At 43.2% G+C, this 19209-nt stretch overlaps 1 protein-coding gene across 1 annotated transcript; it reads right to left on the reverse strand.

Annotated features, from left to right (window-relative positions):
- Positions 1–1014: 1014 nt before the first annotated feature.
- Positions 1015–16483, reverse strand: LOC133446322 (cyclic AMP-responsive element-binding protein 1-like). Its single transcript, XM_061724335.1, has 8 exons — positions 16418–16483; positions 10690–10826; positions 8902–9033; positions 8716–8816; positions 6658–6806; positions 4329–4511; positions 2564–2717; positions 1015–1814 (listed from the first exon to the last, which is right to left on the reverse strand). Exons 2-8 carry the CDS (start codon positions 10789–10791, stop codon positions 1670–1672), a joined length of 966 nt encoding a protein of 321 aa, XP_061580319.1. The 5' UTR covers positions 10792–10826; positions 16418–16483; the 3' UTR covers positions 1015–1669.
- Positions 16484–19209: the final 2726 nt, after the last annotated feature.

Consider the following 19209-nt stretch of genomic DNA (forward strand, 5'->3'; position numbering starts at 1 on the left):
GATATTGTAATAACATTCTTACCGATAATGTAATACCTTATTACATTATTGGGAATTTATTACATTTTCAGGTGGGTCTTTTTTTTTTCCAAAACTGATAATGTAATACTTGACAAATAATATAATATATATGTTCATTTTCAGTCCAGAGTTCTACATTTTGTGTTTTAAGTATCTAATAATGTTTTATACACTGGATTTGAAACACCAGAATGATTATTGGGTTAAATTGCAGACTTTGAGTAACATGTAATAAATTCCCAATAATGTAATAAGGTATTACATTATTGGTAAGAATGTTATTACAATATCAGTCAGGATATATTATTACATTATTGGTGAAGTTATTACATTATTGGGTTTTATTACATTTTCGATTGAGTTAAGTGTAAATTTTATTACATTTTCAGGAAATTATTACATTATAGGAAATTATTACATTATAGGGTGCTACAAGGAGACTAATTACGTCATAAATGTAATGAAGGATATGAACATTTCTGCATTTGTAGACGGTAGAAAGTACCGGGATAGAAGATTTACAAGAAGGTGAGAGAAAAGTTGCACGAAGCAGGATTTGTAGGAACACCAGACCAGATCAAGCTCTGCTGGAAGACGCTGAAAAGGGAGAACTACAGGGACAAGAAACAAAACCACTTCTACTGGGCTGTTGATTATCCTCCGTGCTGCTGTTGTTGTTGTTGTTTTGGATTTGGATACAGGAAGAAGAAGCAGAAATGACGGGAATTGCGTCATGACGTTGTCCTGCGTCGCTGGTTTGATCCAGATAAATGATTAATCACCATGTAAACAGGGAAAACTACGGAAGAGTATTAGGGCCATGCAGGAGAAAAAATATTTGAGAGGAGGAAGATAAAAAAGTCAAAATTTCGTGAATAAAGTCGAAATGTCGAGATTAATGTTGAAATAAAATTTTGAGAAAAAAGTTGAAATTTCGAGAATAAAGTAGAAATTTCGAGAATAAAGTCAAAATTTCAAGATTAATGTTGAAATACAATTTCAAGAAAAAAGTTGAAATTTCATGAATAAAGTTGCAATTTCGAGAATAAAGTCGGGATTTCGTGAATAAAGTCGACATTTTGTGAATAAAGTCAAAATTTTGCCTTTTTCTCAACATTTCAAATTTATTCGCTGAATTTTTTCTTGACATTTCGACTTTATTTCTCGACATTGACTTTTCTCTCGAAGTAAAATATTATTTTTATTTTTCTCCTGCCTGGCCCTAATACTCTTCCGTAGATAACCCTGTTTGTTCACGCATGGAAACAGATTATTCCTAATGTTTCAGTAACCGGAATATTGACCTTAACCCAGATTTTGACTGCATGTAAACGTAGTCAGTGAGTCCTATTTTACAGGAATATTACTATTGGTTTAGACTACCAAGTCTTAGTTGGCACTTTCTAATGGTTACCCTTAATTCTGAATGACAACAAAATACTTGTATATGTGTGTGTGTCTGTTTTCAATTGACTCTCATCTTGTAATTTATCGAGAGAGCCGGCAGAAGAAAAGGTAACATAAGCAGAACCGCCCTGGGTAACCTGGGAAGCCCGGAAGGCCAGGCAGGCAGAATCAAACAGTCTTTAAAAGTATTTAAAGGAAACAGAGATGCTACTTGGCCCAGCTCTGTTGTTGGGCAGAGCAACTACTCCGATTTATGGCAATAAAGGTCTTTAAGGGCTTTCAGTTCCTCAATTAGCGTCTTGTTTTGGTTCTCCAAGACGGCCACTCTGTTCTCCAGACACTTAACGTACTCCTTCTTCTTCCTGCGACATTCCCGCGCTGCCTCTCTGTGGGAAGGAAGACACAGTTTTGTTTACGGTGGTTGGCTTTTTGAGGGGAAGGGTTTGGAAGAGACATTGTGTCAGTTGCTGCAGTTGCAGGGGTCGGCAACCCAAAATGTTTTAGAAAAACACAAAAAACAAATATGTCTGGAGCCTCAAAAAATGAAAAGTCTTGTATCAGCCTTGGAATGAAGGCAACACATGCTGCATGTTTCTATATTAGTTATAACTGGGGAAAGATTTTTTTTTTTCATTATGCACTTTGAGAGAAAAGTCGAAATGTCGAGAAAAAAGTCAAAATCTTGAGAAAAAAGTCAAAATGTTTAGGAAATAGTCAAAATGTCAAGATTAAAAAGGAAAGGAAAAAGGAAGAAAAAAGAAGGAAAAAAGGACAAAAAGAAAAAAAAAGAAGAAAAAAAGGAAGAAAAAAAAGTTGAAATGTCAAGATTAATGTTGAAGTACAATCTCGAGAAAAAAGTCAAAATTTCGAGAAAAAAGTCGAAATGTCGAGATTAAAAAGGAAAGGAAAAAGAAAGAAAAAAGAAAGAAAAAAAAAGAAGAAAAAAAGGTCAACATTTTTTTAAAAAGCTCCAGGAGCCACTAGGGCGGTGCTAAAGAGCCACATGCGCCTCTAGAGCCGCGGGTTGCCGACCCCTGAGCTAGGATTTATTTTAATTTTTAATAAAATATCTTGAGTATTCCCTTTAAAAATGAATTTGTACATGCTAAACTTCCATTTCCTCCTCTCTTCATACCTGTTCTTCATGAGGCGCACCTCCCTCTTCCTGGTGACCTCTACTGTGGCCCCCTGGGTGGGGAGGGCGGGGGACGAGGCCATGACCACCCCGGGGGCCATGCTGCTGGCCGGGGCTGCTCGGATCTGGTACGCCTGCACGTCACCAGAGGCAGCTAGGGACAAAGTCGGCATTGGATTTAGGATAATCCCAGTAAATGTTTTATTAACTTGTTTCCTGAAAAATACCATTCTGTATGACCTGGATTTGGTTGCAAATAATGGCACTTTTCCACTAGTACCTACTCAGCCCGGCTCGCCTCCACTCAGTTTGGTTCTTTCCCACTAGGGGTCTAACGTGCAGAGTAGATACTTTTCTGTAAGTATTCTGCCGAGGTTCTAAGCTGCTGAGTCGGCTGTATCTGACATCATCACACTACAGGCCACCGATTGGTCGGGGGGTTGGAGTCAGACGTCGAAACATTTTCTTAAACTTGTAGATAGAACTGCACATTTTTAGGTCGTTGTCACAACTATTCCATATTTCTCTTGCCTTAATTGATGTCCATCTCTTTTTAATATTAGTTCTTGCTGTCGTCGTCTCAAACATGAGTTTCCCCCTCAGATCATAGCGGTTTCTTCAATTTGGAACAAATCCTGAATGCAGTTTGGAAGCAGTTTCTGCTGGGCTTTAAAGGCAAATAAAACAGTTTTCTGCGAGTATTATATTTAATAAAGAGGTTATTTGTTGGTTCATAATAGTCAGATCTATTAATTATCCTTAAAGGGAAAGTTTGGTTTTTTACAACCTGGACCTTATTTCTGACATTTTTTATGGTCGTATACTCACCCAGAAAAGTTTGGTGTCATTTGGAGTCCTTCTGAAGATATTAGGAGTTACCCGGACGGGTACAGCTAGACTTTGCTAACGTGACTGCTAGTAAGTACACCATGCCTCGCTGGTGCATATTTCCTCAATGTTCGCACAAAATGACCGTTTGGACGACATACAGCTTCCACAGGCTTCCTTTACGAAACCGGGATGCGCGCACAGAGATGACGTCATGAGTTCAGAGGTCTTGTTTACAAACTGATTTATTTGTTACACACACAGCCCCGGATGTAGACAACAGGTCCTGGAAGCAGATCTAGTGATTCATAAAAGAAATGAACGAGTTTCGCGGCAATCATGTGTTATTTAGACGCTGCATCGTCTGTGTCCCGCTGTGCCCCGTTCACTACCGTTATATGGAGAAGCGGCTCGCACAAAACTCCTAATATCTTCCGACTCCAAATGACACCAAACTTTTCTGGGTGAGTATACGACCATAAAAAATGCCAGAAATAAGGTCCAGGTTGTAAAAAACCAAACTTTCCCTTTAAGGCTCTTTTCTGTAATGAGAAAATAGGGTTTGTATTTGTTTTATAGGTGTTACCCCAAACCTCCACACAATAAGTCATGTATGGAACTATGAGTGAGTTATACATCAAAAACTGTGCTATTTGACTGAAGATATAATTTGTTTTACTTAATATTGCTAGGGTTTTAGACATTTTTGATTTTACACTATTTATATGTGATTTCCAGCTAAGTTTATCATCAATTATTACCCCCAGGAACTTATTTTCGTAAATACGTCACAGCAGCTTCTCTCCAACCTCCTACTTGTGATCTGGGTGTTGAAAAGAAACAAGGGCACGGTGAGTGGAGTCGGGCTGAGTAGGTACTAGTGGAAAAGCGCCATAATATTAAACAATTCTGATGAAGAAGTGAACTCCCCCCGTACCTTGGACCACCACCTGGTTACTGGGGACCAGTATCTGCTGTCCGTCACTGGTCTGGGCGTACTGGAGGATGGTGGGGCCGGGCTGGGCCGCCGCGGCGTTGGTCATGGTCAGAGTCTGCAGGCCCTGGACCCCGTCCGTGCCGTTATTGGCCAGCTGGATGGCCCCACCCTGAGTGATGGCAACTATGAAATTGATGAAAAAGATGAAAGAGGAGACATAGAAAATAACAGGGAAATAATTAAAATTGACTAGCGTAAGGCACTTAAAATACTTGAATTCTCTCAAAAATCGTTGCGCCCTACAATCAGGTGCGCCTTATTTATGAATTTTGTTGTGTTTACAGACCTCGAACCAGTTTTAGTTTTTTTCTGCTTAACAGAAACATGGTTACAGGATGAAGAGTATGTTAGTTTGAATGAATCAACTCCGCCCGGCTACTTTAATCATCACATTCCTAGAAACACAGGCCGGGGCGGAGGAGTCGCAGCAATTTATAACTCCAGTCTCCAAACAAAAATTGAACCTAAGTGCAATCATAATACGTTTGAAAGCCTCACGCTTAGTCTGAAATTTCCGAGCTGGAAATCAGAGAAGCCAGTTGTGTTAGTGGTAGTGTATCGGCCCCCTGCTGGCGCTTATCTAGAGTTTTTGTCTGAATTTTCAGATTTCCTTTCTGGATTATTGATCAGTACAGATAAATTCATCATAGTGGGTGATTTTAATATTCATATGGATGTTGAAAGCGATAATCTTAAATTAGCTTTCAATTCTCTTCTAGAATCAATGGGTATCTCACAAAAAGTGGACGGGCCGACGCATTGTTTTGGTCATACTCTCGATCTCGTTCTCACCTACGGTGTTGAAACTGATGGTCTGTTGGTGTCACCTGTTAACTCCCTTTTATCCGACCATTATTTAATAACGTTGGAATTGAATGTTGTTGATGTTGAAGTGCAGGGCAGGAGGTATTATTTTAGCAGATGTTTGTCTGATGAAGCTATTGCTAAATTTAAGGAGACCATTGCTCGTCTTGCGACAGTGGAAAATAGTGAAGCCTCTACTGAAGCAATAGAGGCCAGTGACCTGGGTTCTACCTCTGATGTTGATGTTGATTTTCTTGTTAGTAACACTGCTGATCTGTTGCACTCAGCTTTAGATGAAGTTGCTCCTTTGAAAAGGAGGGTTTCTAGCCACAGGAGCTTAACTCCCTGGTACAGGCCTTATGAGCCTGGTCCTGCTCAAGGTTTCTTCCTCCTAAAGGGGAGTTTTTCTTGCCACTGTTTGGCTTAAGGCTTTTCTCCCACTAAGGGAGTTTTTACCTGCCATTGTTTATATAATAATTGCTCGGGGGTTTATATTTATGTTTATGTTTATGTTTGTTTATGTTTATGTTCATGTTCTGGATCTCTGGAAAGCGTCTAGAGACAACATCTGTTGTATTAGACGCTATATAAATAAAATTGAATTGAATTGAATTTTATGTGGTACACTGCATCAAAAATCTGTCAAATGTTTTAGTGACTTTGAAGCGACGAAGCCGCTCCGCTTGATCGATGGTCGGACCGTTCAGACACGTTAAAGTCGGTCCTTGGTTGGATTTCATTTCATTTATTTATTTATTTAAGAGTGATTTGTGTTTGTAGCCAAATTATTTTATATAGGCAGGTTTTTCCTCCATATGGAGTGTTTTGTGTTTCTTTTTATGAGTTATTTTTCCCTCCTCTTGGAGTGTTTATTGTTCTCTCTATAGTCAGAGTAGAGTGTCTAGTTTTGTTTATAGGCCTTTGTTTGTCACTCAGTCCGAGGTCTCCGGTGAATTCAATAAAAGCCTTTGTTATCTAATATCTCTGCATCTGAGTCCTGCTTTGAGTCTCGGCCTGACATTGTCTTCTTGCGCATGTATACTTGGATTTCTCTGAACCTCCAGTTTAGTCCTTGGCTAGATTGTTGCCCATAGCTTGATTTAGATGTGCATGTAACCACGCTGAATGCCAGTAATATCACAAATACAATGAATTGCCTTGGAGTTGACAGTCTGCTTTGCACAAACACTGCATTCAGCTTAAATTTTTCACATTCTAGTCTCCTCCTGTCACTTCAGGTGTGCCCCAGGGCTCTGTCGTGGGGCCCCTCCTTTTCATCATCTACCTCCTTTGTTTGAGACTGTTCTTTTCTACCTCACTAAAGTTGCATTGTCTAATTCTAACTTGTTTTATATCTTGTATATTATGGTTTTACTTATGGCACATTATGTCAGTCTACGGTATTTGATTTTATTCTTTGTTTCTAACTCATGTACGGTGCCCTGCAGCGTCAGGCATCACTTACTGTACTGTCCGCTGCTGGTCTGGTAGATGGGTGTGGGGACGGTAACCGTGGTGATGGCGGTGGCTGCGGCAGACGAGTCCTCCTCAGCCTTTTCCTCCTCGATGCGGGCGACAGCAGGCGCATCAGATGAAAGGTCATTTAGGATTTTCCTGTTAGGACAGACAACTGCGAGATTAAAAAAAGAGATAATCTTTGCAATTTAGTACTGAGATTGTTTAAAACTGGTCAATGGCTCTTTTTGGTACAAATTGTTAAGATATTCTGGGTTGATTGGATGCTGGCATGACTTGCTGCCGCTCCTGTTGATGTTGATGATACCGCATTAGTCAGCCAAGTCAAGTCGCCTAATGATACAGTCAAACTCAAACAACTCCATTGTCAACTTCGGTCTGCTTAACTCACAAGCAACAGTAATCTCATTCAGGATCTCCCCACCAACCGTAAGCTTGACTTTTTTTGTGGAAAGTCCCGCCTGCGTCAAGTTTTCAACTCATTTGAATGTACCATGTTTAAGCTGCCTGCTCCCAGGCAGCTTTGGATTTCACTAACACACAAATTTCCCAACACACAGAAAAGGACATACTCTGGATTTAATCTGCTGCTCCGGTCTCACTTTCTCTAAAAGTTTCTCTAAAAATGGGGCTTGTACATTAGCTTTCATGAAACTGTCATCTTTGGATAAAAATCTACATCCGTAATTGTGTTTAAGGGTGCTTTAACACCTGCCCCGTTTGGAGCAGTTGTTCCGAAACAGGGAGTGTTTCCCCCTAAAGATCGGTTGGTTTGGTACATGTGAACACAGCAATCGCGCTCGTTTGCGGGACAAAACAAGCGAGCCGAGATCTTAAGAGAGGTGGTCTCGGCTCGCTTCCATTCCAGAGCTGGAGCGGTTTGTTTGCAGTGAGAACATAATCCACACAGCAACCCACACAACTCACTCATAAGCTGCTTTCACATAGAGCGCGGTTTGCGCCGCGCCCACCGCCGGGTAGGGCGCAGAGTCGGCGCAGCCTCCACCACCTTCTCTCCTATTGGACACAACTTCCTCTCTTCTCTCCTATTTGACGTGCCGAGATGTCGTCACAGCGCGGCACAGTGAAATTAAAAAATTTTCAATTCGGGCAGGCAGGTGCGGCGCAAACACCGCGGCAGGCGCTCTCGCGCGCGCCGCCGAGCTCGGGGGCAGAGCGGTCCACTTTTGCGCCGCGGTAGCACATACACAATGAATGAGATCGCCGGCGGTGGTCTGCGCTTTGCGCTATCCATGTGAAAGGGGTTATAACTTATCACTTAGGTGTAAATAATGCAAGGAAGCGCACATTTTACTTTGACTGAAAACGTTTTACTCGTAACACAGAACGAGGTCACATACATGTTTTCAATATATCAAGTTGATCCGTTCATGCCCCGACAGAGCGGGGGAACAGCAGAGCTGTCAAAGCTGACAGCCTGCATGCAGCGCCGGGTGAGGTGCCGGGCGAGGCGCAAAGTGGGGCGCATGTTTTTGCGCAGAGCGAAGCGACCGTTGTACAGAGCGAGATGGCAGAGTCTAGAAGTCAGGCTCTGTTGAAGGGGCTGACTGGACAGACTGCCACCAGGATGGCTGAGTCTGTGTTGGATGGAGAAGAGGATAGTGTAATGGAGGAGGATTTGTTTAAACTTGCTGCAAAGAGGAAAACAACAGAATCCGCAGTTGACAGTGAAAATGTTAACAGAATGTCTAAAAAAGACTCAGTGTTCCCCCTCTGAGTTAGAGGAAAACACACAGGACACACTCAGCTCACATTCGCACCTTTCTTTCGTTTGCAAACTCTCCTTCGCAATAGTTCGCTTTCGGGAAATTTGTTTACCGCCAAAGAAGAAAAGTGAGGGGGCACAGTGACTGAAGTAAGCGGGCACTGCCCCCTGGTGCCCGCCCATAGCGCCGACACTGAAGTGCACATATCTGTTATTTATCATTGGTAATTCATGGAGTCAAAAAGTGTCTGATTCTATTGACTAACTACTTACTAAGTTTATGATTTAGCTGTTTAGTAACTGAATTGTCACATATATTACCTGTACGATGGACGTCGTGACAAAATCTCTCTGCGTTTCTGAGAGTCAATCACGCTGTCTACAGACTCTTGAGAATCTTCACTTTCTGCGATGGTTGAAATCTGGAATAAAACAAACAAAAAAAAAACATATAAAAAAAGAAAGTAATACGTTAAACTTGAGTCAGTGCATGTGTGTGTTTCTCACCTGTACAGTCTGGACCTGTGGGGACTGGATGACTGAAGGCTGTGCTGCCTGGATGACGCCGTGGACTTGAACCGTCTGTCCGTTAGGGAGCTGTACCAGCGTTACGGTAGGGCCCGTTGCTAAGTTAGTGTGCTAAGAGGCAGATGCATGTGTTATTTCCTATCAGACATCATGGACTGATTATGTTTATGGCACTTTTCCACTAGTACCTACTCAGCGCGCTTCTACTCGCCCACGTCTTGCGCTTCTCCACTACGGGCCGAGGCGGGCCGAGGCGTGCAGAGTAGATACTTTTTCTGTATCTATTCTGCCGAGGTTCTAAGCTGCTGAGTCGGCTGTATCTGACATCATCACACTACAAGCCACCGATTGGTCGGGGGGTTGGAGTCAGACGTTTGAATCAGGAAGTGGGGATCAGCGCGAGAACGACTCGCAGCGATTTTATTCAAGCAATGCAAGGCAATGGCAGCGCAAACGTGTTTGGTGATCCAACTCTGAGGGTCAGATGTTCATAAACCTGGTGCTGAGGAGAGAATTAAAAAGGGATCTAGACGGAGATAAGGAACGACTAGGCCTGGGACGATAATAAATAAATCAATTAATCGCACGATAAATGAAAATGGACTCGATAATGTTTCCGGCCTCGATAAATGGCCATATGCACGCATATTTGTTTTCCTCGTCTCCGGCCTCCAAACACACTGGATGACAAGAGGGCTCACTCTGTGAATCGGTCTTAGCACCTGGGCGCGTTTGTTCCTTAGCGGAAAAAAATGAACGGAGTGAACCATCTTGTCAATCATTCAGACTCTTTGTATCTGTGGGGGGAGGCGGAGCCTCGGGTTGAATCCCCCGAGTTGAATCCCCCGGGCAGACTTTCTTTTCCTCCGCTTAGTAATATGCTTAAATTCAGCGGGTTGTCTCGTCTGATCTGAGGTTGTAGGCGAAAAAAAAAGGAGAGCGCGGGTGGAGAGGAGAGGGGCGGTGGCCGTCTCTCTCCCTCCAGCCCGCGGCTCAGTGCTCGGGCGATTGCCGGGCGCGCCGGCGCGGCGAGGGGAAGAGCTGGATCTGCTGTTTGGGGGGGATGGCGGTTTCTGCGTCGCGACCGGGCGTCGCGACCGGGCGTCCCGACGGTCTGCACTTGGGGGCACGAAGGCTCCAACCCCCCGTTTGCTTGTTTTATTTGTTTTGCATATTTAAAAGTTCTCCAATGTCAAATAAAGGTTTAATTATTACATTTGAAAGGGTGTACTTGCATTATTATGATATATTAACATTACATAAGTGCTTATTTTGGTCTCGACAATGTCGACAATAATATCCTTTATCGTCAATAATTTGTGGGACAATATATCGTCCAGCAAAATTTGTTATCGTCCCAGGCCTAGGAACGACCAGATCTACCAGGAGCTCTGTCTCTTCATAGCCGCTCGCAGCTCTCAGTTGATTTCTCATCAGAGCCAAGACAAACAAACAAAGAAAAAACGTTGCCGCTTGAAGCTTCTTTCACTCTCATTTTTTAACTTGATATCAAACACAAGCCACAGACCCAGCAGCACATCTATCATCTCCTCCAGGTTCTACATCTTTAGTGTTGTTGTCTTCTTCCTTTAGATACACAATCAAATACGTCACAGCAGCTTCGTTCCAACCCGCCCATTTCTCATCCGGGTGTCTAAAAACAAACGAGGACGACCGAGTCGAGGCGTGCTGAGTAGGTACTAGTGGAAAAGTGCCATTAGTTTTTTTTGTCAAACTGCACCACGTGCAGCAGTAATATGTTGTTACCTGTGCCAGAGTAGCGATTTGTGCAGGGGTGATCTGATGGCTCTCTGCGTCAGTCACAGCAGCGTCTGCCTGCTGAGCCTCCGTTGCCGACTCCATCTTCATTGGCTTAACTGATGATATGGTTTCAACTCCTATGACTAGAAAACAAGAAAAAGTAAAAAAAAAAAAAAAAGTAACCTAAACTAAAACGCAGAGACTACAGAAGCCACCATTATAGTGGTACGTGAACCCCTTAGAATGAACTTGCTTTCTGTGTTAATCCATCCATTATCTACACCTGCTTTATCCTTTGCAGGGTCACGGGGGTCTGCTGGAGCCTATCCCAACTAATTTTTTTCAGGTTAGAGGCACGGGTTAGTCCATCACAGGGCCACATATAAACACACAACCAGACCCACTCACACTCACACCTACGGGCCATTTAGAATCACCCATTAACCTACTATGCATGTTTCTGGACTGTGGGAGGAAGCCGGAGTACCCGGAGGGAACCCAAGCAAGTAGGGCTGGGCGATTTTGGACAAAAATAAAATCCAGATTTTTTTCTCTGAAAACCCGATTTTCGATTTCGATTTTTTTGGTAAAACTACAAAAGACAATGGAATAAATTGTTTCAAATATTTTATCTTTATTTTTAAAGAAAAATAGCAAACAAATTTCCCTATTGGGAATGAAGTGCAATTGAAAGATACTGTAAATCCTCCTTGAGTTTAGTCAAGTGACAACATTTACAATGTTCTTGACCAAACAAAGATGACTAGACGAGCTCTGTCTGTAATGCAGCCAGCTGCAAAAAAGGAAAATCAATTTTCCGATTTTCCTTTTTTTAACATCGATTGTGATTAATAAATCCGATTTAGATTTAAAATCGATTAATCGCACAGCCCTACAAGCAAGCACGGGGAGAACATGCAAACTCCACACAGAAAGACCCTGCCGGGCCTGGGAGGGAGTCGTACCGGGAACCTTCTTGCTGTGACACACAGCTGTATCCATGTCTGTGTGTAACGTGGCTGGCGATTCAATGATCTTCAAGTCTTCCCAGCACACGGTTGACTGGACACGGGAGGATAAGAGCGAGGATCACTCACAGAGTGATCTGATCTTCACTTGAATCACAATGTTGAACACTTTTTCCTCCAGCATTCTGAATGTTTAATGGGTGTGTGTGTTCAACAAAGATGCAACAAATTATGTTGTTTCCACAATAAGGCTAAGGACACTGGTTTGACCATTGATTGGGTCCTGGGTGCAGATTCAGATCACATTTTATGAAGGAACTATCCAGGAAACCAGTTTACTGCAAGGGGTTCACATACTTTACTCTTTCGAACTGCATTTAACAACCCACAATGTGATAGTGTGTTAAAATTATATTACAAAGTCAATAAAGTAAGTCAAGGCTGATGTTTGGGTCTTCTTCCACACATGGGTGGTATTCAGTAGGTATCTGCTGATATGCAGTCTGCAGGATCTGTACATCCTAGTTATATCCTAGTGGGTCCTGTCAAAGGAAAAAAGGGCTAAGTGCATTTTGTGGAGTCATAAAAAGCTGGATATGTTGGGATACTTTATAAATTATTATCCTGAGAAGTGTGAGCTCCAAAACTCAACTGCTCAACATTAAAACAAAAATTGCAAGTATAATCTCCAAATGTATTTTGGGTAGGGATGGGAATCGAGAACCGGTTCCCAGTGTTTCAATTCCTTGGAATGGTTTGCCTTTTTTGCAAACGATTCCCTTATCGATTCCAGTGGGCGCGAATGACGTCACCACGCACGTTGCCTAGTTACGCAACGTGCGCATTCGTGCCCAGCAGGAAAACATGGCGACAAAGTGGCATAAACGCTCGAAAGTTTGGTTACATTTTACCAAAAAGGATGACAACAGGGTGACAATACTTGCAATGTGGACATTTCAACAAAGGGAGGAAACTGTTAGGGCTCGGCTGGCTGGTACTTTCCTCCGCAACCCGGTCGCGCTGGGAGCGCGGAGTCGGCGCAGCGTGTGGCCAGAAGAGCCGCGCAAGAAATAAAAATAAAACAAAACAGAAGAACTGCAACAACAATAATAAAACGGGGGAAAAAAACAAAAAACAAACAGCAAAAACAAAACACAGCAGAAGCTAAACAAATCATGACTACCCCAACCATGGATGTATTATATAACTGGATACTGTGCCAAAAATGGCCACCCATTCATTTCAATGCATTCTGCTCAGCCAGCGCATCCGCCGAAAAGATCTCGGACTTCCTGGTTTACTTCCGTGTACACGGGCCCATAGAGCATGCGCAGTTGAGTCACCTCCCATGATGCTCTGGGCCCTCCCATCATGCCCCGGGGCAATGAGAACGAGTATTAATATAATATGTATTAATATAATATATTGATTCATGTATATTATTACATGTATAGCATCACATATATGATTAATGTATTAATATAATATAATTACATAATATATATTAATATAATACATCCGTGGAATGCACGGACACGGCTGTGACGTCATCAGTGATGTCACGCCCAGAAAGAGACTTTTCTTTGACTTTTCTGGCCGTTATAAAACATTTTTGACGGATATAAAGTCCATGACTTAAAAATATAGAATACAAAGATTAGTAATTGCCGGTGATTACAGCTGGAGGTTCCTGTGAACAGTTTTAGAGGCTTCTCTTTTACTATTGCGGTCTATGGGAAAAAAGCTTTCTGGGCCCCATGGGATTTTTTGTTGCAGTACCGCGGCTGGACACTGGAAAAAATTGGCGTGCCTGCTGAGCGCGAGACTGGGGGGGTGACCCTAACCCGTCCCCTTATTACCCAGGAATCCCAGTATCTCTAAAGGCCCTGACACACCAAGCCGATAATCGGCCGTCGGGCCGTCGGTGAGCGTCGGTGCTCCTCTGTCGGCCTAGTTTCCCTGGTGTGTCCCGCACGTCGCCACAGGTCGGCCGCCCGTCGGGAGCTTTTCAGCCGATTCGTCATGTTGAATCGGCGTCGGCGGGTCGGTTAAACAGCTCACTCTGTGATTGGCTGTTCCCATAATTTCCCAGAATGCTTTTCGTCGTCATTTGCGGACTGAATAAAAAAAAAAAACATGGCGGACATTTCTTATGAATAAAATCAATATTTTATTCGCATAAAAATGCGTTTTGATTACATTTGTAGCGAGAAATAAATATTTTACTTTCATATTATTCACTCAGTGAATGTATATAATCACTCGCTTGTCTTTTTCAAACCGCGCCAGAATAAAGGCTGATTTATGGTTCTGCGTTACACCAACGCAGAGCCTACGGCGTAGGTTACACAGCGACGCGCGCCGTACCCTACGCCGTACCCTACGCCGTACCCTACGGCGTAGGGTACGGCGTACCCTACGCCGTAGGCTCTGCGTCGATTTAACGCGGAACCATAAATCAGCTCCTGAGCCGGCAGGCAGAAAATCCCGACATTTTCGGAGCAAATTTCTTAACAGGCGTAGCTACAACTGTTAGATTTCATCTATTAAACCAACATTTATCTTCCTAAATGATTTATTTCAGCCAGCCATTTATTTTAATTCTTTACAGAGCTGCAGGTGGTTGTGTCGTCTGTTTAGTATTGCACTTGTGTCTTCTCAATAAAGCTTTGAAAAAAAAAGCGCTGTCCTCCTCCTTGAGCCCCTGAATACAGACTACCGCTGCCTGCTGGTATGGAGGGGAATTACCTCTCACGCATGCGCAGAACGTATGTGCTAGTTCGCCGTCGGGTGTCGTATTTGCAGTGTGTCTAGTGAGCCCGACACAGACCGACACAGCCCGACACAGGCGACGCGAGCCGACACAGCAGTCGGCAGAGAGCGGGCGACGTCGGGTTGGTGTGTCAGCACCTTTAGAACCATCAACATTAATAAATCCAATGACACATAATACTAATTTCCTCCATCATTCACCATGATATCCACAGAAAGTATATGTATCCACTAGAGGATAAACAAAGAGTACTCATAATGTATATATAATGTATATACAGAGTATTCTAAATATACAAGCGAAATAAAAAAAACACCTAGAACCATAAGCAAAAGACAGTTGACGAAGGATGGTTATAATAATGCACTGATTTTCTTCAGTAAATTCGACCAACAAATAATATTTTGTGCTTTGGCATAATGTAAACGTGCTGTGGCTCCAACTGTACAATATCCCAGAATGAAGAGAGCCACTCCCTTACAGATCTATAAGCCTGGTTGTGACACATTAGTGGTGTGTGGTGTGCAGAGCTGGGTATTAACGAGTTACATTTACTCCGTTACATTTACTTGAGTAGGTTTTGGGAAATTTTGTACTTTTAGGAGTAGTTTTGAATCTTTGTACTTTTACTTGAGTAGATTTGTGAAGAAGAAACTGTTCCTCTTACTCCGCTACATTAGGCTACGTTGAGCTGTTACTTTTCTTTTATCCCTTTTATCCGCATACGCGTCAATCTCATGACATCACTGGGTGATTCTTTGGGAAGAATTTTTGTTTTTGCATGTTTTGTCACATTTACACAGACTCAAACACACACAGAGTTTCTATGAGTTCATGTTTGTTCTAGTTCTGCCTGGTTAAAAAAGAAAAGTACAAAGGCTGGAAATTTTGTGCTACTTGTGCTTAATTTATTTTTTTATTCTGTTATTTTATTTATTTTATTATTTATTAAAGCACTTGCATTTACTTTAAGATTATTTTAATTTAAGCTATTTTTTATTCATTTTAATTTATTTTATTATTTTATTGATTTAATTCACCTGAAGATGATTATTTTGTACTTTTGTCTGTTTGAATGGTTGTGTTAAAAAAATAAATCAGACGTTACTCAACAGTTACTCAGTACTTGAGTAGTTTTTTCACCAGTACTTTTTTACTTTTACTCAAGTAATTATTTGGATACTTTTTACTTCTACTTGAGTCATATTATTCTGAAGTAACAGTACTTTTACTTGAGTACAATTTTTGGCTACTCTACCTCTCTGTCCCTCACAGACCTGAATCTGCGTCCTGTGTATAAACCTGTTTGTGACACATGTGTGGTGTGTGGTGTGTGATCCGTGGCCAGGGAAAGGCGGAGACGTGTGTGTCACGGAGTGATCCGTGATCTCACTGAACGCAGTTCCGTGATTGGCTTCATTTCTCCCTCTGCTTTTCAAACAGCCCTGATGCTGCGGGTGACAGACAGGCGGGCAGGCGCGCACATGGCCGGGCCCCGCCCCCCCCGGCCCCGGGGGGTCAACCCCCCAAACACGAGACATGTCACCCAAAAACACCAGCTGGAGACTAGGAACCGGTCAGAACAGCCGAATAACTGATACTAATCTGCGAAAGTTGGGGAAATAAATGAAGATGAGTGTGTTTTTACTGCGGCTAACAGCGCACATCTTTCTGCAAAGAGACCATTACTGGGCGGCTTTAACAAATGTAGGTTCTGATAAAGGCGGATTTATGGTTCCGCGTTACACAAACGCAGAGCAAACGGCGTAGGGTACGCGGCGACGCGCACCCCTACGCCATGGGCTACGCCGTCGATTTAACGCAGAACCATAAATCAGCCCCTACATGGCTGTACCAGCACGGGGTTCTCCCCTCCCTCCATCCTGCTACTCGCACCGCGGCGCCATGATCTCTTTGTCTCCTCCGGGCCGAGCCCGCGGAGCCTGCGGCCCCCTCCCGAACCCCGGACCCCCGGCCGGAGCGGCGTCCTTACCGCCTCTCTCTCCCAGTTCTCCCGGGCCTCCCTCCGGAGCTCCGGTGTTCTGACGATTCTCGCTCCCTGCCGGGAAATGCTAGTTGGTGGTTCTGCGCATGCGCACACTCGATTTTCAAAGTTTGATTGGCGCGTCCATCATTTCTTGCACGATGTAAAATTGATAATATGGGATATTGAGTATTTGATCCTTCAAAATACACTACCCGTGACATGAATTGCATTACACTTTGTGAATTATACGATAAAGAGGGGAAAAAACCCACCGGTGTTTTGTCATTTTTTGCTACTTTACCAAAAAATGCCCACTAATGGTTTTCTACCTTTGTAGAGCTACAGTTTTACTGTGTTTTACTCCCGCTCTGCGTTGGTGTAACGCGGAACCATGAATCAGCCTTCAGGGTCCACCTCCGCGCGTCACCGCGGAGCTTGGAGAGGAGGAAGAAGGAGGAGGAGGAGGAGGAGGAGAGATGGGAGGAGGAGGAGGAGGAGGAGGGGGAGGAGAGACGGGGCTGCTGAACCGACCGGAAAGGAACGAAGCAGTAACGAACCAGGCCGGGAAATGCCGAGTAGCAGCGGAGCGGGACGGATTAGTGAATGTAAGCAGGGGCGGTCCTGGACACTTTTGTGCCCTGGGCGAACTGTCCATCAAACCCCCCCACACCCCCACCGGCGCTGCGAAGAAAAAAAAACAACATCTCATTAATGCACAGCCATGTATCTTTATTAAATAAATGAATAAGACAAATACATGAAATGCAGTGTGTATAAAGAAACCCATGTGTAAATTACACTAATCCTTCACAAACTCAAATGTAGGCCTATAAATAATGAAAATTAAAAAAAAAAAAAAATACAATTAGGCTTATTCACATAATCTGAATTGAGTGCTCAGACTGCAGCAGATTTTTTTTTAACCTGGCTCTTTCACCCTTTCACAACAGGTGTAAAGTGGTGAAGTGCAATCTAGAAATTGTATTTCAACATTAATCTCGACATTTCGACTTTTTTCTCGAAGTGCACAATAAAAAAAAAATCTTCCCCTCTCCAATATTGTTTCTCCTGCATGGTGCTAATACTCTTCCGTAGAGATGTAGCTCAGGAAAAGTACACAGTTAGAGAAAAAACAAAGACAAGTTCAAATGGACATGAGTTACACAACACACTCCTCAACTCCTCTCCCTGGCCCTGCCCCTTCTCAACCTTTCCCCGACCCTGCACCTAACCTGGGACTTGCTGATTGGGCCGGAGCTTCGGGAGCTGCATGCTGGCCTGCGGTCCCCACCCCCGATCATCCCGTTGCTTCCACCTGCCTGCTGTGCTGCTGCCGTCCCCGACCCCCAGTCTGGCCCTCGGCAGGAGGGTCCCCCCTTATGATCCAGGTCCTGGTCCAGGTTTCTCCTTATGATCCAGGTCCTGGTCCAGGTTTCTACCCCCTTATGATCCAGGTCCTGGTCCAGGTTTCTTCCTCCTAAAGGGAGTTTTTTATTTGCCACTGTTTGGCTTAAGGTTTTTCTCCCACTAGGGGAGTTTTTACCTGCCATTGTTTATGTAATAATTGCTCGGGGGCAGAGCCGGCTCTAGGCATAGGCGATATAGGCGGTCGCCTAGGGCGCCATCTGCTGGAGGGGGCGCCGCGAGGCGCCCCCTCCAGCAGATGGCGCCTCGAGGGAAAAAAAATAAAAATAAAAAAAATAAAAAATAAAAATAATATACTATGACCAGTCGCCCTCCTTTGTGTGTTCTCTTTTGAAAATAATAAATATTAACAAATGAATAAACAATGACGTTCCTAAAATGTGGTGCTGCAGCTGCTGAATCACATGACGGGTGCGCGCATTGCGCGCGGCGCACCTCAGAGTCAGAGCTGGGCTCAGTCAGGTCACAGACAGGTGATTTTTTTGTTATTTAAGAGATGAAAAGGCCGTCTAAGCCTTCGGGTGGGCAGAACCGAAAGAGAAGAAAAGAAGAGGAGAAGAGGAAGTCGCAATATAAATGTAACATTAGCCTGTAGGCCTAACATTTTTTTTTAATTATGCCGTTTTGTGTGGAGAGACGTTTTATTTGTGGTAGCTCGCTAGCACATAGCAGCTTGCTAGCTTGTTTAATGTGAAATGCGCCCTACACCGGCGCTGTTTATGTTTGTGATGAGTTTTAATTAGTTTTCTACACAGTTATCATCTGTGCCTGCCTGGATGTCCAGTCTGATTTGGTATTTTATTTCAGTTTCATCTAGTTATTATGTTTGGTCGAGTTGAAAATTTACTTTACCATCATCACTAGTATAATAACACCTGTGTGCCCACTGACACAGTTGCTGCTGCTGGTGCATAGTTCTACTGTCTTATCACGTTTGATATTGTGCTGAAAATCAGTAGCCAAGTGATGAAAATGCAAACTGCAGCAGTTTTTTATTATTATAATTATTATTATTATTATTCAATTCAATTCAATTTTATTTATATAGCGTCTAATACAACAGAGTTGTCTCTAGACGCTTTCCAGAGACCCATACCCAGAACATGAACCCCGAGCAATTATTACATAAACAATGGCAGGTAAAAACTCCCCTAGTTGGAGAAAAACCTTAAGCCAAACAGTGGCAAGGAAAAACTTATTACTTGTTTTAATACATTTACTCTGTCTGTCTAGATGCACTCAAAAAATATTTGACACCTCAAACAGCTTCTGGAGAGGGGCCTTCTGATCACACATCCACAGGAACACCACTCTCATGTAAGTGTAAGTTTATCCAATTGTTTGTGGTCTCTGACACACTACTATGCTATTGT

Source organism: Cololabis saira, chromosome 6 (genome assembly GCF_033807715.1).
Source record: "Cololabis saira isolate AMF1-May2022 chromosome 6, fColSai1.1, whole genome shotgun sequence".
Taxonomy (NCBI): domain Eukaryota; kingdom Metazoa; phylum Chordata; class Actinopteri; order Beloniformes; family Belonidae; genus Cololabis; species Cololabis saira.